General features: G+C 61.4%; 1 protein-coding gene and 1 long non-coding RNA gene across 22 annotated transcripts in view; one reads left to right on the forward strand and one right to left on the reverse strand.

Annotated features, from left to right (window-relative positions):
• ABLIM2 (actin binding LIM protein family member 2) overlaps nt 1-21,474 on the reverse strand; it is a 100,067-nt gene that overhangs the window by 4,921 nt on the left and 73,672 nt on the right. For 9 of the 21 annotated variants that reach the window (XR_011651146.1, XR_011651145.1, XR_008426694.2 and 6 more), the window contains 7 exons: nt 17,589-17,708; nt 16,649-16,701; nt 15,938-16,076; nt 11,432-11,493; nt 6,983-7,037; nt 5,604-5,668; nt 5,379-5,459 (listed from right to left, as the gene is read on the reverse strand). Coding sequence is in view for 3 of the 21 variants with exons in the window: in XM_071221316.1 (XP_071077417.1) it covers nt 5,628-5,668; nt 6,983-7,037; nt 11,432-11,493; nt 15,938-16,076; nt 16,649-16,701; nt 17,589-17,708 (470 nt within the window). In the remaining 18 variants the exon portion in view is untranslated. Of the gene's footprint in view, nt 1-5,378; nt 5,460-5,598; nt 5,669-6,982; nt 7,038-11,431; nt 11,494-15,920; nt 16,077-16,648; nt 16,702-17,588; nt 17,709-21,474 lie in introns of those variants that run through there. The other 12 variants (XR_011651152.1, XR_011651156.1, XR_011651149.1 and 9 more) reach the window with 4 other exon arrangements.
• Nucleotides 539-3,573, forward strand: LOC123478009 (uncharacterized). The gene is made up of 3 exons (XR_006653103.3): nt 539-689; nt 1,726-2,121; nt 2,709-3,573. It is a non-coding gene; the product is annotated as an uncharacterized lncRNA (long non-coding RNA).

The raw sequence follows: 21,474 nt of genomic DNA on the forward strand, positions 1-21,474 counted from the left end.
ACAGGAGGCCCAGGGCACGCCACCTTTGCAGAGGGGCCGCTCACCTGTGGGTGCCAGGCCCGGGAGCCTGACTGCCATCAGCCAGACTAGGCCACCCCCACTCCCTGGAGCTCCCCGCCTCCCACGGAGGCAGGTCAGAAAGCAGGTAAGGCCCCTGGAGGGCTGAGGGACTGGGGTCGGGGGGTGACCTAGGAAGGCTTTGCTGTGGAGATGCCCTGTGACCTGGAGAAAAGAATCTCTGGCTTTGCCCTGTGACCTGGACCAAGTGCCAAAGGTTTCCTGAAAACAGGGCGAATTGACGGCTGACCTCTGGCTCCTGGCAAGAGCCCATCAGAGGAACACGGCTGAACAACAAAGGGAACTCATGGTGCTGTGCCAGACCTCTGCCATCTACAGCTTCTGGAACATTCCAGGCTCTGCAGTGCTCTTCTGCCACCTCCCCCTACACACACAGTGGCTCCTCCTCCTCCTCCTCCTCCCATAGGTCCTAGCTCAAATGTCCTCTCCTCCAGGGGGCCCTCCCAGATTGCCCTAGCCACTCAGGCCCCAGAGCTATGCCACGCCCCACCATGCTGAACCACTGCCAGCCTCTCAGGCCCCCAGAGCGGCGTACACCAGTGCCCACCCATCTTTCAGACAGACATACCCGGTGCTATCACCAGCGTCTGTCAGGTTCTCAGGACCCTTGGGTGAGTAAACAAAGCCAGTTCTCCTGTCCCTGGGGACCCTTCTCTCTCAGGCACATTCCCGACTTGGGTTCGTATCACTCGGGCCTCGGGGCCTGGAGGCCAGGACAGGCGCCCCTGTGAGGAGTCAGCCGCTCCCCTCCCTGCAGCCAGCCCCGCGCTGCCCTGCAATCAGAGAGAGAGGTCTGGGCTGCCGAATCCACGAGGACCCTCCAGTGACTCCCAGCGACGCTGCCTCCGGGCCCCAGGCCGGACAGGAAGCCCCTTCCCACGGCTCCCTTTGCTGTCCACCTGGTCACACTGTGTGTGAGCCCGGCCGACCACCGAGGCCTCCGGAGGAGAAATTCTGCCTCAGAGCGTCCGCTCCTGCACGGCTGCCCCGGCCGGCCTGTCCTGCAGACCTGACGAGTCAGCCCCCACAGTTCCATGGGCCAACCCTTTAAATAAAGGCCTCTTTCCTTCTGCATCTCTCTGTCCGTCTGTCCACCTGCCTGCCTGCCTACCTCCTGTTGGTCCGGTTTCTCCAGAGGACCCGACTTAGGGGACAGAACGTCCGCACGCGTGCGCTGGGAGGTTGAGGCACGGAGGAGGTGCTAGAAATTTCTTTTGCAGTGTCATTAATCTGGGCAGACAGCACAGTGTGGTGGCTCTGAGCGGCCCCTTACTGGGGTCCCAGCTCTGCCTCTCGGGAGCTGTGGGCCCAGGAAGGTCCCCTGGCCCCTCTGCTCCCAGGCCCGTCGGCAGCTGCCACATCAGGTGTGAAAGCTTGGAGCGCCGCCGAGGGACGGGACAGGTGTTCGTTCACTAAACCAGACCCGACAGAGCCTCTGGGTTCCCCTGGCTGCCAGTGCTGGGTGTCAAGGAGGGAGCCTGTTCTCCCCCGGGTGGCTGAGCCACGTGGCTGTCGCCATGTCCGTTCAACGTGACCACCTGGCTTTTCACTAAGTTCTCAGCAGGCGAGGTGCTTGGCCCTCCCACAGCCCCTGTCCCCATGGAAAGCTTTCTCTAATCCATCGTCACCTGTGTGGTTCTCTCTCAGGCTGGGAACGTGGGGACGACCACCACGGAATGGCCGACCTGCGCACGCACTGCCCCCCACCCCCGCCCGGAGATCGCTCACGGTGGGTGCCGATGCCTGTTGCTCAGCAACTGAATCAGCTCTCGGGCTCCCGGCAGAACAGCCGCACAGTGCCATCGGACAGGGTGGAGTCAGGCTCCGGGTCGCTCGGTCACCTGCCCACAGTCACACAGCTGGAGATTATGGGGCCTGGGTTTACACGAGGTCACCCTGACCCTGAGCAGCTCCTTCCACCAGGACACCACCTGGACAGTGAGAGGCTGGCGCACGGCCACAATGGTGACATGTTTCAGCCAGTGACAGGCAGAAGTGGGCAGGGCCTCAGACGAGCGGACACCTGAGTTTTCCCAGAGACAGGTAAGCTCCTTTCCCTCAAACGGGGAGCTCCCGGCAGAGCGGCCCCTCAGAGTAACTGCCTGGCACAGGGGGGTTCTGAGGGACCCTCAGGCACGAGGCCCTGGGGGTGGGGGGGTCCGGGACCGAGACCGGCCAGGACAGACACCACGGAGTCTTGGGCCTGCCTCTGCGCTGCCCACACCACCCGCCAGGTCTTGCTCGGATGACCTGATTCCTTGCTAAACAGGCTCCCTGCATGCAAACAGCCGATCCGGCCTCACGGTGCCGTGCGCGGCATGGTTTTAAATTATAAACCGAATCCTTGAGTGTCCCACTGTAAAGCCACTGCTTCTAGGCCAAAAACAAACTGCTCGCCAGGGCCCAGGGCCCTGCAAGGCCAGTCCTGTCCTTAGAGTCCCCTGCTCCAGTACAGCCACCTCGGCCTTCTCCTCAAACAGCTCTCAAGTCCCCCTGCCCCAGGGCCTTTGCACGAGCCATTGCTCTTCCTGGAGCTCTCTCTCATCCTCATCCGTGGCTTCTCGGCTTACATTCACATGTGCAGGCACGCTGACGGCACTCAGTTCATTTTGACCCATTTTTATTTTTAGCCACTTACAGACCCACCTTCCTCCCCTCTGGAGCCCTTACGTCAGTGGGTGATCACACACCCCCCTCTCTGGGCCACAGATGATCGCCTCCCCTATTAGACCAAGTCCGTGAGGATGGGGCCCCCACTGGCTGGCGCACCCCCCCACCCCAGGACCCACTCTCACCCGGGGATGTGAGACTCAGCTCAGCACTTCGGCAGAGGGCAGACAGCATGCCTGGACCCCGTGACAGAGGAGCCTTCCTCCAGGGCCTGGCCCTGGCACCGCCTGCTGCGCCCCCCCCCCAGCCCTGAACCTTGCTCTCCTCTCGCAGGGCGCACGCTGCCCCAGCTTGCCCTGCACATGGCTTTGCCCTGTGACTGAGCTCAGCCAATGGGGCACGAGCGGGAGCCACACCTGACCTTTGGGACCACCACGCAGCTGTTTTAAGGGACAGATGGCTCCACAGGGATGGGCATGGAAAACGGTCAAGTTTAAAGAAACAGGCAGATGTCCAGCTGCATAAGCTGTGTGCCCCACCTCATCCAAACCACAGGCAGAGTGGCGGGGTGCCTGAGCAGGAAGCGATGCCTGGACTGCCGGGAGTTGGGCCGGGTGGGGAATTCTGAGGGATGTTTCCGTTCTCTGTCTTTTCCCGGAGTTTTACAAGCATAGTGAATTGTTTTTATGTTAAAAATAAAGCTCTCTCCTCTGAAAGAAAACTGTCAGGGCCCCTCCTGAGCCCTCCCAACCCCGAAGCATGTAGGAGGGGCCTGTGGTGGCAACAGTTTCCCGGAGCCTCCTGGCTTGGCTGAGGCCGAGGGAGAGGGATGACAGAGACTCGCCCTTGGGTGTGTGCTTGAAGATCTGAGCGATTAGACCCATTCCCTGGTCGTGTTTTAAAAAGGTTTACTTGTATTAACTACTTCGTATTTCGCACCTTTCATTCTGTATTGTAGCAAAAAAAAGCGGGGGTAGGATGGGAGTCCTTTAAAGAGCACCCCAGTCCCAAGGGGAAGAAGCAAGTCCTGGTGGCTCTGGGCCTCAAGGCCACTGCCGCGCCTGTGGCAGGCAGCTTGCTGAGCTCCTCTGCATGGAGAGAGCCCTGGCCCACCGGGCGCCCAGTCCCACAACAGCCAGCTGCCTCCAGGCCGCTCCCGACTCCAGAGCCACCCAGCCCCAGCAGCCCATTTTCCAGGAGTGACACTTATCCTGGGGACAAGCCCACGCCATGAACAAGGAGTCCACTGAGGTGGAGCCACAGTGCGTCCCTGCAGAGAAAGCGGGACTGTCACAGGGAGGCCCAGGCAGAGGCTGCCCAGGACCAGGACCCCAGGGTGGCGCCCTTGAGCGAGAGGCAGCTGCTGGGCTCTGCCCCCTCTGTGCACCTGCCCTCTGAGTGCCGCGGTCCCAGGCGCTGCCTGGGGCTGGGGTCCTTTGCTCACAGGTCCCTTGGTCTGGAAGACCCTCCTGTGCTCCCCCTTCTCTGCTGGTGATGGTCCTGTTGCTCCTCTAAGGGACAGCTCAGCACTTAGCCCTCAGCCCTCGAAGGGGCTGCTTGCACGGCCCCATCGCTTCCCTCCCGGCAGCTGCCGGAGTCACCCACTGGGCAGGCAGGCTGGCAGGGCCTGGCGCTGGCTGGATACACAGTAGGCCTCCTATGCTCCAGACACCTACTGTGTGCCCAGCCCTGATGGAGCACAGATAGGGCAGGGTGGCCCTGGGCTTTCAGGGACCTCCAAAGCCCTCACACCCAGTGAAAGCATCACTAAAAGGCACTAAAACACTCCTGACTGGGCTCGGGAGGTGACCCCACTGTCTGGACATTGGCCGCTTTGTGGGATGCCTGTGAGCACGGAGCTGCACGTGGGCCCCTCTGGACCCAGTGTGCAGGAGGGGGCTCAGCGAAGTTGGTTCTCCCAGGCAGCAACATTATCCAAATCCCTGCTCTGTGCTGACACCCTGTGGGGCCTTTTAAAGGCAGCAGGGCTGACCCTCGGGCAACACGAGTCCCACCCGTCTGAGGGTTTTTTGCTAAATACCCATTCAGCCCTCTGTGCCCCTGCATTTTGTGCCCTTGGACTCAACCCACCTCGGGCCCGTCCAAAGCAGTGTTAGTGAGCCTCAGTGGGGAGCCAGCACACGCAGCGGGCTGGCTGTGGGTGTTGTTCGTCCATTTTACAAGAGGGACGTGAGCACCTGCTGGGGGGGTGGTCCTGGAACCCACCCCCGTGGACACCGAGGGATGGCTGTCGTCCAGTTTTGGGGAGTCAAAAGTTACACTCGGATTTCGACTGTGCTGGGGGTTGGTGCCCCTCGCCCCGCGCTGTTCCAGGGCAACCGCCCTTGACCCCACAGGTCAGTGTGTCATCCTGGACCATGAGAAGTCACGTATCGGTTGGGATAACTGTCCACTCTCCGGACTCAGGGGACAGACGAGCATGCCTGGTGGCTCCGAGCCTTTCCCGCCCGGACCTCGAACAGCAGGGGCCTCCTGGCAGGGTGCCTTGCTGGGCACACAAGCACTTGACCCCGTTCTCTGCCTCTTAACCACTCGGGCCCTTGACCTGAGCCTTCGCTGTGCCCATACCGCCCCCAGTGGGGACACCAAGGGGCGATGAGTGTCGGCGCCGTGGACAAGGCACCCGCAGAGTCACTCAGCGGAGGACCAGCCCCAGAACCCACTCCTACCTCCAGCCTCGTCCGGTCCACGTCTTTGGGCAGTTTCACGCGAATTCGGTTTGTCACAATGAGGGCATCATAGGGGTAGACCTGTTGGGGGAGGAGACCACAGGTTTGCCCTGGGAGCAGGCTCACGCTGGGATGCAGAGCCCAGCCCGGGCCACGGGGAGGGGCATACTTGCGTCTGCATCGGACACACGTCATAGGAAAAGCACAACAAAGGGAACTTTTCACCTGGGCGGCAGTGGCAGGAAGAGGTCAGAGGTCAGCGCAGGTGGTGGCCCCTCTTACCTTGTATTCTGTAAGAGAAAGAGCAGAGACCACAGGTGCTGTTGAGAGAGTGCAGGTTCTGGTCCCAAAGGGGGAAGCAATCCCATCAGGGCCCCGCCCCCACCCCCACAGTCAGCTGGGCCTTGCTGGTCCCCTGTCCCCCAGTGGCTGCCCTGGGGCCACAGGGGGAAGAGGGTCCTGTCCTTCTCTGTGGGAAGCCCAGAGCGGGAGGCGGTCAGAAGGCTGGAGCCAGACTGGGAGCTGGAAGTGGCATGGTGTCCCTGGCATTGTCTCCCCCAGTGGGCCGAGCCGCCCGAGAAAGCTGCCTGCCTTGGTCTACCCTTGCAGGGCGGGCAGTCCAGGCAGACATGTTGGGGGTGTCGTGGAGACCCACAGCCTCCCTAGGGCCTAAGGCCCTAGCCTCCTCCTTCTGTCCCTAACCCTTTCGTCCTCCTTTTAAATCTCTGAGCTCCGCACACCAGTGTTGTAAAGGTCTCCCCTCCAGACTCGAAGCGTCTCATTAAACATAAACTCGTGTGGACAGAGGTCCCCGTGAGCACACAGAACCCACAGAAACACAAACCCTGGACCCGGACCGCAAGCCTTTCTCAGGGGAGAGTCCCTGGCAGGGTGCCCAGCTTGGGGGCTGGTCCCTGAAGTTTTCAACGCGACATGTGGGATTCTGGACGTGCCGGAGGTGAACCCGGGACTTGGAGAGGCTCTTAGAGGGACAGGCTGTGACACCCCATGCTCTGCCTGGCCGTGCAGACCAGCCCACGAGAGTGAGGCGCCCCCCATGCCGACCCCCTCGGGGTGCTGGGATGAGGAAGCCCGGCATGGGCCCCATGGTGCAGGCCCCGGCCCGCTCGGCGCTGGCAGAGCCCTCAGCCAGGCACCTGACGTGGGACCAGGGTCCCTGCCGCCCCACTGGCAGGCAGCCCTCGGTTGGAAGTCCAGAAGGCGAGCGAGGGCGGCTCTGACCCAGTTTTGTCCTTGGGCTCAGACTCAGGGCCTTTTGCTGCGACTCTGCCTCTCTTTCTGTCACGAAAGTTCACTGGGGGCTGGGCTGGCCAGTGCCCTGACGGGGCAGCTATCCCCATACAGATCCCACTCCCCAAGGGACCAGAGTGCAGCCCAGGCAGGGCAGGGGCTGCTGGGAGAGAGGGAGAGCCTTGGGCCACGGGATAACAGAGGCGAGCCGATCCCTGGGGAAGAGGCGGGACAGGAGCATCCTGGGCTCCCCTTGCTCCAGGATGCTTGCAGCCAGCTGGCCCTAGGGCAACGGCAACGTGTCAGTGACCCCTGCCCCAGCCAGAGACCTCAGGGGTCCCCGCTCCTTGTACCTCGAGTGCCCCAGCTGGCATCCGGGTCTGTTCCGCCAGGGGCCAAATTGGCGTTCTGGAAGAGAAAGAGAAAGGGCAGCAGGAGGCAGGCCACAGGGGCGGGCAGGTGGGTGGGCGGGGCCTCACGGCCCAGGCAGGTTGGGTGTCAGCTGGCTCACACACTGCTGTCCAAGCAACCCCTGAGGGACTCAGCATGGAGCCTGCTCCACGGGGCCCCTGCTCCCCTCTGGACCCTGCTGTCCCCAGGTGCTCCCTGGCTGGCGTCTCCACAGACCAGGGACGGAGCCCAGCGTGTGGTGGGCACTCCGCACAGAGAGGAGGCTGTGACTGGTGAGGACTCTTAGAGGGTGACTCTGCTGAGGGGATGAGGACCCAGCGCCCTGCTGCCTGTCTCAGGTGCCTCCCTCACCTGTCCACAGCACCTAGCATCAGCAGCAAGCGTCACCTCTTAATGAGTCACAACTGTGAATGTCTGGAAGTCTCTCTCCCTTCTGCCTACCTGCAAATGCCCCCCGCCCTGGGAGCCCCCTGTAAGTGCTCACTGAGCCCCACTAGGGCCCGTCTGCCCTCCACCGCCCAAGCCCTGCACCTGGCACGGGTCCCACACAGGGCCAGGGCCCCTGGCCAGCATGCCGGAAACAGCCTGAGGTTCAGTTTCAGGGGGAGGGCTCTGCTGTCAAAGGCGGGTGATCTTCTGCGTCCTCCAATTGCATTGCAAGAAAAAGTGCTTTCAGCTCTGACACCCGCAGAGGTGGGAGCCAGGGGCCCACAGGCTTCGGGCCTCGGAGAACAGGGAGGCCCAGGTCCCTCGCCCCCAACAGGGGAAACGGAGCCGGTGAGTGGGGTCAGTATGTTAAGTGCAGGGTTGGAGCTGGTCTTTACTTAAATGTTTGATGTTTTGTTTACCGTGGCTTTGTCTGCATTAATTTGGGGTTTTACACGGCATTAAAACATTATTTATCTTGATTCCTGAGGTTGGTACGTGCCTCCTTGGTCTGCCCTAGGCCCAGCCCTGGAGCCCCCAGCCCGAATCACTCTCCTTCGTTGCAAGAACACTTTTTTGAGACCCTGTCTCAGGTCACTGGCACGCACCTCCTCCTGGAACAAAGCCGGGGAACCTGCCAGCCACTTGCCTCTGCCTGCCTGTCTGTGACAGAGAAGGGAAATGCCGCCCCCTAGTGACCACTGTGCTGCACCACAGGCCATCCAAACAGGCCACCAGGTGGAAACCCACTTCCTGGCAGAACTGGCATCCCCGGCTCTGCCAGGCTCTGAGACAGGCTGGAGCCTCCCAGGAGGGAGGGTGGAGCACAGTTCAGGGGGAGAGGGGAAGTGGGGGATCAGCCCAGAGCAGGGAAATAGTCTCCTGGCCTTTAGGTGCCAAGTGGGGCTAGGGTCTTCAAGACCCCGCAGGTGCCAGGGAGCCTGGGGCTGCTGCCGTGTGGGGGGTGGGAGAGCCCCACAAATGCCGCACCAACAGGTGCATCCCTGACGTTCCCCACAGAGGACCGCCGAGTGTACAAGCCGCAAATGATTTGCCTCCCCCGTTTGTTCGGCGTCCTTACTCTACAGCCACAGCCACTCATTTCCACTGCAGCCCGAGAGGTGGGCATCGTTATGACCGTTTTATGCACAAGGCTCAGAGAGGCTAAGCAACTTGCCAAGACCACACAGCAAATGCATGGTACTGTAAAAAAATCTCCCCGGTGTGCTTTACTTTCAAACATGATGCTAGCATTGCTCCTAGTAGGAGGGACACTGTGGCCCTTCACCCCTGGCCGCGTGCCTTTCTCCCTAACGCTCACGCTGGGGGGTGCTGCAACCGCTGACTCGGAAGGAAGACGCGACAGGAATTAGCTTTGATAACAGTGACTCGGGTGGGAACCACGCTGTAGAGCTTACGAGATTTCACGGCCACGATGTCACCTGTCCTCACAATAACCTGTCAGGACAACTTCGTAAAGACTAGGAAATGGTCAGAAAATGCACACAACTTGCCCAAACACACATCCCGTGAGTGGGAGCGCTGGGATTTGAACTCAGGCCCGAGCTCTTCCCAGCGTCACAGCTGGAAAGCGCCTGGCTTCTCTCATTTGTGAGGGTGGTCCTTAGAGTCCCACCCACGGGCTCTTTATAAATGCCCGTGGCGTGGGGAACCTGGCTCCAAAGGCGTATATGTTTCTCACACTCCTGCTGGGTGGAGTCTGCCGCCCGCGTCAGTCACCTGCTCTTGCGCCTTTTACTCTCTTCCGGTAGATCCGCACGTCTGACTTCAAAAGCACCACAGTGCAGCCACCTACCAAGCTTGCCGCGATAGCGACCGGCGTCCTTGTATTTTATCACACTTGCTGCATTGAAAGTGGGGAGTGCCCCGGCGGCTGTATAAATCGCGTCCCCGCTTTGTGCCACGAACCCCAACCTACACTCAGTGTTGCAATAGGACAGGTCAGTCTGTTCCCAGTTAGCATCAGGGTTTTTCAAGATGGGACCCCGTCCGGGGGCTGCCACCGGGACTGTTGGTGGCCAGCGGTCTTTCTCTGAAAAACAGGCCAGGTGGCACATGTCCCCAGAAGAGCCAGCAGCAGGCGGTTACATCTCTATGTGCTCCCCAGAGAGCCATGACACCCACCAGGGTCAGGCTGTGTGGCCCCTTGTAACAAATCCCTCCCAGAGCAAGGACCAGAGCTACACGTGGCCATTGGAAGCTGGGAGCTCAGCTCTGTGGCTTTCTGATACAATGTTTTTTGGTTTTGATAGAGTTTTCTTCTACAGTTTCCCCTTCTCCTCCTTCCTGACTTTGTGTTAATGGGCCTTGGGTCACCCCGCATCTGGGTTTTACTTCAGCCCCCCAAGAATCCTTTCTGGAAGTAAAAACAAACCAAGAAACAACTTAAAAAGTGACTTGGGAGCTCTGCAGGCCACCGACGACACAAGGTGGACACGCTCCCTGGGGACCTGCAAGGTGAAGGGCTGGTCATCAGAAAGTAAGTATCTGGCCTTCCCACTGAGAAATAGGCATGAAATTACATAAGTCTTAGAAAGAGCAAAAAAGGAGAAAATGTTCCAGGGGAGAAAAGAACCTGAAGCAAAGTCACCGTGATATTCACCGATCCCCCCAGAAGCAAAGTGAAAAGCGAGAATCTTCACGTGACAATGAAGCCCCCTTCTGGACCCCCCCCCTGCCCAGAAGCACACCTGGGCTTCCTCACAGGCTGCCCCCCCTTAGAATGGCAGGACGTTCACAGAGGGGAGCTCCGAATTCTGTAGTCAGCTTCTGCTCTCCGTTCTAGAGAGGGGGCGAGGACAGGGTCCCTGCCCGAGTGTCTGGACCAGCTGTTCCCAAACCTTAACACTGAACTTCCTGAGGCTGTGGGCATCCATGGACCTTGGTCCCACTTTCTCACCCCCACTTCCCACAGGGACATGAAGGGTGGACAAATCCACCGAAGCCAACTGGAAGAAGCAGGCGGCATGTACGTCCCGGCTCGACTCATTCTGGGACAAGCGGTCCCTGAGTCGGACCACGCAGAGGCACCTGGGCCCAGGACAGGCACAGCAGCTCTTCCAGCACAGCTGGGGCGGACGGAGAGGCCAGGAGGACACCTGCAGCTCTGGGGACGTGTCCCTGTTCTTAGCCATGTCCTGGGGGCCTGGCCCCTGGCTATGAGACTCTCCTGGGGGAGGCTGGAGGAGCTGTCCCCTGTGCTACACTATGGTTGAGACCGCTGGCTTGGAGTGGCTGCACTTGAAGCTGAGTTGCCTTGGTTTATGGACAAATGTCCTCAGTAGAGAGAGGCAAGGAGGGGGGGCTTTGATGTTATCACACCCACCCTGCCCGAGGGGTCCTCACTGGAGACCCAGGGAAGCTGTGGGCAGAGGGGCAGAAATGGGCAATTCTTCATCAGGGTCTTGTCCCCCTGCAACTCCCCGTGGGGGATAGGTCAGGCATCACACGGTCTGGGCTGTCCTCTGATTGTCCCAAGATTGGGGACACCCGGGGTTGGGGATCCAGCCAGCCTTCAGCTGAGAGTGGCTACAGAAACCAGGGCTCTACATGGTGATCACAGGTGCCAAGGCCACCTGTGGCGGAGCAAGGTGATAGTGGTGGCAGTGAGGGGCTGGGGGCATCCAGCAAGGGGAGCAGATGGAGGCTTGGCTCACAGTTTAAAGTCCTTCTTAGGTTCTAGGTCACAGAAGGAGGACACGGGTACCCCCCATCTCCCCGCCCACATGCATGGAGGTCTCCTGGGAGGCAGAGGAGGCGCTGCTGGCTCTGCCTGGCCAGGTCCAGAGGAGCGGTGGGGGGTGGGGGCCCGAGGGAGCAGCAGGCACAGGCAGGCAGGTGGGCGGGGTCCCCGGGTCCTCCACAGGCTGTGGTCAGGAAGCTTCGGGAACCTCTCACGATCTCAGTGACCTTAGTGCACCACGGGCCAGGGCGGGGGTACCTACCCGGTGGTCCAAGCCATTCCTTCCAAGTCCTGGGAGAGGGTCAGATTTGGAATAGGGGAACCCTGAAACGACAGCACAGCTCTGTCACGCAGGTGGGCAGGCTCGGCCCAGCGAGGGGGAACGCCAGGGCGGGGTGCTGGCAGGCGACATGGTAGCACCCCCAAAGACCATGCCTGCCTACGTGTCTCGGCCTCTGTCCCCAGGGACTGAGGAAGAAGCCAGGGAGGTGGGGACGTCCAGAGACCGCCCAGGACACCGGGAGCCTATGGAGCCTGACCCCACCCTGGCGGGCACCTCTGGCCTCCGGCAGCGGGCAGTGAGTGGAACATGGAGGCCTACCCACCACCAACCAGAGGGCCTGGAGACCATTTTATTCTTTAAACGATCCTGAGCTATTTGCAATTGGGACACTTCACATTAAAATCCTAGTTCCTGGCTTCTCTCAAAGCCTGAGACACCGGGCCCCGGAGCATCAACTCCCCAGGGCCAGGCGCAGCTTCAGCCTCGCTCCACCCCAGCACCTACACGGTGGCGCCACCCAGAAGGTGCTCACAGAAGGGTCGTCAGAGGTCAGGCAGGTCATGCCCTTGCTGGCCCTCCCTGGCCTCTCATAAAAAGGGGGAAGGTCCTGGAAACTCTCCCAGTTCCCACGATTCTGCCCCTGGGGCCTCGGGATCACGACATGAAAAGCAGGCACGCTGCCCACCCCGCCCGATATTCCCACGAGGTTGGCAGCGAATCAGGTGCCTTTCCCTTTCAGCCATAAGCTAAGAAGCGTGAGAACAATTTCTTCGCACCTTGACACTCCAGAGTAGTACCAGGGCACCCGGGAAAGGCTGCAGACCAGCCGCTGTTCCCTTGGTAACCGGGCAGGTGACAACAGCACAGCCCATCAAACTTGGGACTCCATGGTGGGGGGAGGGGCGGGCAGAAGGTGACACAGAAGCCAAAGCCACAGGCAGGGTTGGCTGCCGGTACTGGGACCACCCATCGATGCCGCCTGGACTCGTGCCCCGATCCCTGAGCTGTCCCACTCCTCTCCTGTGCTGGGTGTGAGGGAAGGGCCCAGCCTCCCTCCTAGGGTCCGTGGGTCCCTTGGGCAGGGTCTCCACTGCCCGGGGGCGTGGTCTGACACTGACACAGTTCTGACCACCTGGAAGGGGACGCGGAAACCTCAAAGGAGAGGACAGGGCCTGAAGGATTGGGAAGGTGGGGCCCAGAGCGGCCACGGGGTCCAGGCCCGGGGAGGGCCCACACCTCAGGTCCCACTGGGGACAGTGCGCCTCGTCCTACCCACCTCGGGGCTGTCTTCCTGTAACAAAACCCCAACACCTCCCCTTCCCTGTGCGGAAACCAGCCTCTGGGACAACACAGCCCGCCACATGCACGGTCCAGAGGGCGCCCCACGAGCTGCGTGGGGGGAACGAGCAGCAGTCTGTCACAAACACCCGACAGGAGGCCCCGGCTGCAGGCAGCACCAGTGCTGGCGGGGAAGCGCTGCCACGGAGGGGAGGGGAGTCGAGTCTCCCTGTGAATGAGTGTCACTCATTCGACGGCTTCCCTGCTGGGAAGGGGTCTGGGCCGTTTTCATCACCAGCTCTGCGCTGCCTAGCACCATGCCCAGCATGTAGGGGGCGCTCCACCCGTGTTTAGTGGACAGATGGACGAATGGCTGAACGATGATCCCATCCCAGTGGAGATGTGTGGATGGTGTCATAAGTGGGGTGGGGTAGAGACCGGTCCCCGGGAATCCCCGGAGGGCCCCGGCAGGCGGCGGCGGGACTCATGTGTGCTGGCTCCCACCAGTGCCCCCGCCTCTCCCAGTCCCCTGCACGCCTCCCCGGGGCAGGGGCTGCCCTTGTCTCCTCAGTCTCCCCCTTGGCGCCCCGCACAGCGTCTGGCACAGAGTGGGTGCTCAATAAACACCCGTTGAATTTAATGCATCTCAATTCAACAAACATTTATTGAGTGCCCACTGTGTCGGGTGTCAGGAGCCTGGCCTCTACACCACAGACGGGTGTCTCCGGGGCGTAGGGGGGCATCCCCTGCTAGGTGCGAACGCTTCGTTTAGCAACAGTTGTTTGCAAATGGAACTGGTGTCGAGGGACTCACATTTGGGGGCTCAAAGGAACCCTGGAAAGAGGTGCATAACCCTCAGTGAACGCTGCCCAGGCCTCCCCAGTTTCCTCAGAGGCTGGCAGCGAGCAGGACAAGCCTGAGCTGGGCGGCCTGCAGCTGGGCCCTCTCCGCTGCCCTCACACACATCGGGAAGCAAAGCACAGTCACCGGGATAGAAATCAAGTCACAGCTGCAATGACGAGACACTTGGCCCCCGCTCAGGGGACCCGACATCAGAGCCTGAGGACGCAGCGAGTGGATGACGGAATCAGGATCCCTGTCATTGTAAGCCAGCATCAGTGTGGGACACATATACGCGCACACACACACACACACACACACACACAGTTTGTTCTTTGCAGGATTAGATCAGTTAGGTCATGGGTTCCAGCACCAGCTGTCCATTCCTGCAGGCCAGGGGCACGCTGCGTGGGAGGCAGCCGAGTTGTCACCTGTGGTGGCACTTGCAGGTGTGACGAGGCAGCAAGGGGTGGAGTGGACAAACAAGCCCTTGCAGGTGTGTGACAGGTTCATTCAAACAGGGGGCACCATCTTCCAGCCTCGCTGGGTCTGCCACCCAAGGGGTGCCGTGCACAGCGCCAGGGCACCTGGTGGCATTTGCAGGTGAGGAAGCAGAGAGCAGTGGCGAAGGCGACATGCACAGCACACTGGTGTGTAGGTGAGCAGCGCCAGCAGGTGCCCCTCCTCCCTCAGCCCGAGCGGCAGGCAGGCCACCACCACAAGCGGGGACCACCGGGGCAGCCGAGGGCCTCCCCTGAGGAGAGTGGGGAAGGTGGAGGGCATGCTCCCAGCCTGCAGAGGAAGGGCGCCCACCGCCGTGGGAGGGCCGGACTGAGAGCGGAGAAGACCACCCCGAGATCTCCAGATAATTTCCTGGGAGCTCGGGGCCTGGGCTGAGGTCTCGGTGCCCCCCAACCCAGGTGTGGGGGGGCCACCACAGGGCCGCTGGGCTGGGGCCTTGAGGGCTCACACCTTCCACGCACAATGTCAGGGAAAGGAGCACAGAGCAGAAAGGCCAGGGCCATGTGCCAGCTTGCCGTGCACTGCCTGGGGCACCGGGTGCCGGGAGCAGGGAGGAGCTGCAGGGCCGGTGGCTGCCGCCTGGTCAGGAGCCCACCCACTGGCTCTCCGGCACCCCTCCACCTGCCTGCTGGTGGACAGGCAGCTGCCACGTCCCTTCCAGACCTGCTCCCGGAGAAGCACATGCCGTCCTGGACAAGCCCCCCTGGGGACGTTTTAGGTGTGACCTTCCTGTGGTGACATCGCCCTGGGCACTGGCTCTGAGCCCCTGACATTGGGAGAGCTGCACCCCAGGAGGGACAGAGGCATGGGGGCTACAGATGCCTTCTCTCAAAGGCCACGCACAAAACATAAGCTTTGCTTAGTCTGAGTTCTTTTTTCATAGCGACAGTGACCGAGCCTCTCTGTCCCCTCCCGTCGGAACACTGTCACCTACAGTGGAGGGCGATGGGGACGAGGACCGGCGGGCTGCTTGCAGAGCATCTGCTGAGGGCCAGGTGGAGCACGGGCTGTGGACATGTGTCCCTTCCTTCGAGGCTCTGACAGCCCAACCCGACGGGAGCCATACGGGCCTGCGCCGCTGTGGCGAGCGGGGATTAGAACGTGGGTGGGCCTCAGGTGAAGCCTGCACCTTTCCTGTCTCTTCTCGCGCCCACATCTGTCCTTGCTAAGCCTCTGCTTCCAAGCTAAGCCTCAAGGTTGCCCCAGAAAGCCGCCCTGGGCCTGCGGGACCCCACAGATGATGCCGGGGTCTCCTGCAGGCCTTCGACCTACTGCCGCCCGTGACTCACAGCCTCTAGAAGTGAGGGCCATTCTCTGGAGTTTGTCCCACACCTGAACGCAGCTCCTCACTAACTCAGGCTCCACGACATCATCTTTGTCTCCCATAGGTCCTCAGATATGAAGTCCCAACTCCTGGTCCCTTGCTCAGGACGAGCACGGGACACGGGACAATGCCGTTGTCATCAACTCCGAGTCTGGACTCGCCGCCTGGACCGTGCTCGTGTCTGCTCTGGAGGGGAAGGGGTGCCCACATCTGGCCCACAGCTGGCCCAGGAGGCCTTTTTCCGGACTTGGCTCTCTGCCCTCTTGCCAGCCATGGAAGGTCGTCGGGGACCGGCTGGCAGAGCCCATGGGCCAAGCAGTGGCTGGCGTGTGTCTGTCCAGGGGCCAGCAAGCACAGAGGGCCTGCCCCCTGCCTGGTTCGCCCTGCGGTCTGTGCGTTTGCTCCTACAGTGTTCAGCCAGCAAGGCTTAGATCTGGGGGTCAGCTTGGCGTCGCGGGGCCCCTTGGCTGCGAGGCGTCTCGTGCCACACGGACAGCTCCTTGCTCAAAAGAACCACTCACGTGAGTAGAAGTTGTCTCCCGGGATTGTTTGGAGAGGGTCTCTATCAGTCCCGCTGCTGTGGGACAGAGACTGGCTGTCTAGGTCCGGGGAGTTAGTCCTGGTGCCCGAGTCCCCCTTGAGGATCAGCCAGCTTGTCTTCTGCCAAGAAAAACAAAACAGTCACGTGAATTTGGAGGTCCTCTGTAACAGTGCTGACCCAGTTTACAGATGGGGAAACTGAGGCCGGGGAGGTCCAGGCCCAAATGGCTCCGCGTGGGGAGAGCCAGCTCCGGGCTCTGTCCACACACACCTGCCCTCCTTAAGGACAGGGAGGGGCCGTGGCTCCCGAGGCCCGAAGGCTAAAGGCTGAGACGTTTGCTTGGGCCCGTTACTGAAACTGCTTGCTGAGCCTGTTCTCGAACAATCGCCTCAGGTGCCCCCAGGATGCACTGCAGTTTACTTCCCTCTCGTTTCAGACACCTGCTCGGTCACGGAGCCGCCACCAGGATGCCTGGGCGTGTCTCGAGGACTCGGTAGTGGCTGGGCTGATGCCACAGGTGAGAGGGAGGCCGCAGGCAAGGAGCCTACCCCAGCTCCTGTTCTGCGTGCCCTCAGGGACCTCCAGGGAGCCGGGCCCGCGAGGAGGAGCCTGAGGTTTCTCGTTGGACGAGCCCACAAAACCCGATTTCCTTCTGCACAGCTTGCTCTACGGTAGGTCCGCCCCACATTACCTTCCTGTTATCCTGGTCGAAACTTCCGTCCTCTCCATCCAGGCGCCTGGAGGCTGGAAGGGAAAGACCAGCTGTCAGGCAGCTCACTGCTTATTCTGGGTCTCCACGTCCCAGCTGTGCTCCGAAAACGGAAAACAGCCCCCAAAAAGGTCGCCGGCGAGAGTGCCTTTTAAGGGCTGAGGAGCCAGGCACGCAGGACCCTTCTCCCACGGGGACAGTGCCTGTGCAGGGGGGCCATGTGCCCTTGCACGAGACAGTCCTCCAAGCCGAGAGCAGGGGCCTGAAGGGCTGCCTGGTGAGATGCCAGCCAACCCCCTCACCCCCCGGCCAGGGATCAGGCCATGTCTGCAGGTGCAGCCTCTTGGCATTTTGAAGAACACACTTTGTACCTTGCAAGTCTGACTTCAAAGAAAGCAAAGTCTCAGCTGACCAGCCTGTGTCGGACTCCCCGAACGTGGCCACCTAGCCCCACACAGCCCACTTCACAGATCGGAGGACAGAGGCTCAGAGCAATACCGTGCCTTCCTCAAGCTCAAGGTCTTGGATCAGCGGGAGGCAGGGGCTAACCTTGAACCCAGCCGGTCCTTCCTCCCTGCCTGCCCCCCCTCAGTGCTGGCCGCCCGCACGTCACAGTCCAGTGAGTGAGTAAAGAACACGAAGGGCAGGGATGAGGCACAACGTACACCCAGAGGTGCCCGCAACGGGGCAGAGCCAGCACGTCCTTCTCCCAAGAAGGTCTGTGCTCTCCACTGGCCTTTTTGAGGGGTGGCCACCCAGCTGGACTGACATGCTCTCCTATCCAGTTCACTCTGTAAGGACCGTCCCGTGCATCCCACACAGAAACACTGACCTCAAGCCCGGGGCAACGAAAGGAACCCCGGACCTCCCCACCCGCCAGAGACCGCGGCCGTGGTAAGGACATGCCAGGCGGGCTCCTTACCTGCAGCCTGCAGAGGGCTCGGGCCTCCGAGCCTTTTGGAGTACCCTGCCTCGTGTGCCACCAAGGACAAGACTGACATCAGGCCCGAGAGCTGGGACACTGGGGACTGGGCTACAGGACCTTGACAAGATAAGGCCACAGTTGAAGACCGTCTGGTGACTCCTGGCGGCTACCTGCCTCTCCTCCCCGGAGAGTCAGCGGTTTTATTTTCAACGTGGAGATGAAAGCCCTGCCCTCTCCGCTCGCGGGGGCAAAGTAATGATGAGTCTGCGAGGGAGCCTGCGTGCCGGCCGGCCCTCCCACCACCCAGACGACTGCCCTGGAGAGTGGAACCCGGACCGTGCACTAGCCACAACTCTTGGCGGCTGCCCGGCAAGCCCCAGGGACAACCAAGCCGGCGGCTCTCGTCCAGCCCAGAGAAGCAAGGGAGCCACATCCTTGAAGGCCCCCCCGGACAGACCCCCACACCTGGGCTAATTTGCAAGTGCAAAGGCAGCTCAGGGCCCTGTGGGATGTGCAACCCCAGGCCTTGGAGCCCAGGCCTCAGGCCCCCAGGCCACCCTGGGTTCAAGTCCGTCACACAGCCAAGGACGGCTGGTTGGGCCAGACAGGCTAGACGCAGGACTGAGATGCAGGCCTCTGTCTGACTGGGGGGGTCCCGTCGACACTTAGCAAGTGTCCTCTGCAAACAGTGCCAGTTCTCAGCCCAACTCGAACCCGTGCCTCCTCAGAGCCCTGGTTCCCCAGCCTGGGAATCACACGGTGGTCTCCCGGGAACTGGGTGTCAGGCAGGAAAGGTCAGGAACCCCCGCCCCTGGCACGCGGCATTACTGCCGCCTGCTCTGGGACAGCTCTGAGACTCGGTTTCCTGATCTGGAAAGTGGGCAGAGGACACCCATGCCTCCGAGGTGTGAGGGCCGCATGGGGTAACGTGGATGCTGTGACAGACGGGAGTGCATGGGGAAAACTTGGGGATCGCTGAGAGGCTAACCTGGAGGCGGCCCTGTAGCACGCTGCCTCTGTGCCAGGAAAGGACAGGGCCACGCAGGAGGACAGAGGGACCCAGGGGAGTGTGTCTGTCCTGTCGCACAAGGCTGCTCCTTCTGAGCCAGGAAGCCAATGGCCACGGGAACCCTGCTGGGAAAGGCGGAGCCCCTGTGGGTCCCGGGGGCCCTGTGGGCGGTGCCCTGATGATGGCAGGACCTCTGGTTTTCCTTCTGGGTGAGGGGCCTGCCTTCCCTTTTCCCGTCCCAAGAGGATCCCCAAACCGAAACGAGGCTCAACCCTGCCATCCAGGAATCCCAGAGACACGCAATGCTGGGTCTTTCCGTTTCAAACCAGGGACTGAAGAAACAGCTTCCAGGTATGCCGCGCGGGTCACCTTCACGGTCTGGTGGGGGGGTGGCTCGGACACCCCCACTTGCGGGCGGCTGGAGGCAATGACGCGCCATCCACCTCCTGGGCCTGGGCTCCCCTCCCACACCCTCTGAGGGCTCATGCCTTGTTACGGCCGAGACAGAACCTCTCAGTCACCATCCTGTCCACTTCCTGGGGAATGGGGGCAGGCGTCCCTGTTGAATTCACTTTACACAGTCTAGACGCCGGGCCCAGCACCACCACATTGCGGGGCAGGCAGCCAGAAGCCCCGCTCTCTGCTAAGGTTCAGCTCGGCCTCACCTGAAACCCCTCAAGGCCCAAGGGTGAGGGCAGTGACCTTGAACCTTGCCCTCTGGAAGGAGTCGGGTTCTGAAGGGTGTGCACTCCAGGGCGTGACTGCGGGTGACCAGCACCCAGGGAAACACCAGAAATATCCCAGGCGGCACCTGAGCTTTCGGTCCCAGGGCGGTTTACACCCCACTGGGGAGGTGCGAGGCACCGCCCTCCACCTGTCCTGCGTGGACCCTGCTCCTGATCTGCTCCTGACTGCACAGAGGCATTACGGTCCCACCCTGTCCCCTTTCTTTTATTTTCCCATCCTCTCCTTTTGCTTCCGTCCTTCTCTTTCTCATTCTTTTACTTAAAAAGCCATTAAATCATAACCAAGTGGAGTTGGAGCTGATGTCATACAAGAAAATGTTGCTGGGCCGGGGGTCGGAGGTCAAGGGTCAGTAGAGCTGGGTGTGGACCTGAGCTTGGCCACGGGCTGGTCCCGTGACTGCCCGGCCTTAGTTTCCTCACCTACGATCATGCCGACCTCAGAGGGTCGGACGGAGACTCGCTGTCTCGTGTGGAGCCGTGCATGGCGGTGACCCTCCCGCGGCAGCCACGCGCATGCCAGCCACCTCGTCCGCAACACCATCGTCCCCCCGCCCGCTAGGCCTTGCCACCCTCTCGGCCTGGGGCTTGTGTCCCAAAGCCAGGAAGAAATCGCGGGCACCAGGAAAGGGTGGTGCTAATTAAAAAGTCAAACTTGGGGTGAGTGGGAACTGGAGAGTCGAGAGGTAAGCACGTCCCTTAAAAAGCACCCCTTTTTAGCCATCGAGCACGTCCTGTGAATCTAATTAAATGGCCTGGTGAGTCCACGTCGTCACCCGGACTTCGTGGAGGTTGGCGGTGGGGACTTTGCACACGTGCTCATGGGTGTCACACATGTGTGCATGCTCACACACACACACACAGGGAGCACTCCAACGGGGTGGGGCCAGCTTGTCAAAGCAAACACTCGTGGTGTGTCGGCAATCAGAGGCATCCCCACACATCCGCTGGTTCCGAGGGCCAGCCGAGGGGAGCAGGTCGAGGGAAGTCCACGTCAACGGCATGCCGAACCCTGTTTACACGCAAGGAGGCGCTCGGCGAAATTTATTTCACGGAGAAATCAGCACGCCCAAGTTCTGGACCGGTAAAGACTTTTGGTTGGTGCTCAGGGTGCGGTCCTTTGGGTAGGAGAGGCATTTCCATCCAGGTCAACAACAGCAACCCAGAGGGGGTCCCTGGCCGCTGTGACCCCTCCCGGTGTGCCTCCCAAAGGGGCTTCCCGTCGGCAGGTCTTCGCCCCGGTGAGGCTGGGCTGCACCCACACCACCGAGCCACTTCCTGACCGACTGACTGCCTCTCCCCGCGAGGGGCTGACCCCCCAGCTGAGTGCAAAAGATGTGTTTGAGGCTGACGCAAGGCCGCGCGACCCACCCCACTTGCAGGACGTGACCATGGGTGGCACGATGGAAGGACGGAGCTTCCTTCATCTGGGCCTCCGTTTCCCCTCTGGGACCCGCGGGGGGCCCAGGCTTGAAGCCTGTCTGGTGGAGGCAGCGGTGAAAGCCTGGAAACCCCGGCATTTGCCTTCATTTGTTTTGTCCTCGGGGAGAGGGGCCGATGCAATCAGGGGACAGTGGGAAGCCCTGCTGTTTGCGTGACGGGAGCCCGGGTCTGCAGCGGGCCCCAGAGAGCACCCGAGTGCAGGGTCCCACGGGGAATGCCCAGCCAGCTGTCAGGGTGGGCCGTGACTGCTCTCTGGGTGCATCTGAACAAGAGCTTTGGGGTGGGGGTCCCTCTTCCCGTCGCCCTAAGGACCTGACGACAACCCCACCACCTGCCCGACACCTCCCGGTGTCAGGACGGGGTTTGTTACGCCGTCAGCCGCACAAGCAGCCTGTGGAGAGGGCAGGGGGAGGGGCCGCCTCACTGTGCAGGTGAGGAGGCAGAGGGTCAGGGTGCTGATACCCCAACTCATCCAAAATTCCATGAAGACACCTTGAGCCTCCTGCCTCCTGCCCCGCAGCCCAACCACCTGCTGCCTGTGCACCTGTCCCGCAGGCTCAGGTGGGACAGATGTGCGCGGTCACCTCCCAGAGAGAGATTGGGCCCCGAGAGACACCCTTGCCATTCAACACCCCCTGCCCCCATCTGCCGATGCAAGGAACCCCTTTCCCCGAAGGCCAGGCCACCC

This window comes from Desmodus rotundus, chromosome 4 (genome assembly GCF_022682495.2).
Source record: "Desmodus rotundus isolate HL8 chromosome 4, HLdesRot8A.1, whole genome shotgun sequence".
Lineage (NCBI taxonomy): Eukaryota > Metazoa > Chordata > Mammalia > Chiroptera > Phyllostomidae > Desmodus > Desmodus rotundus.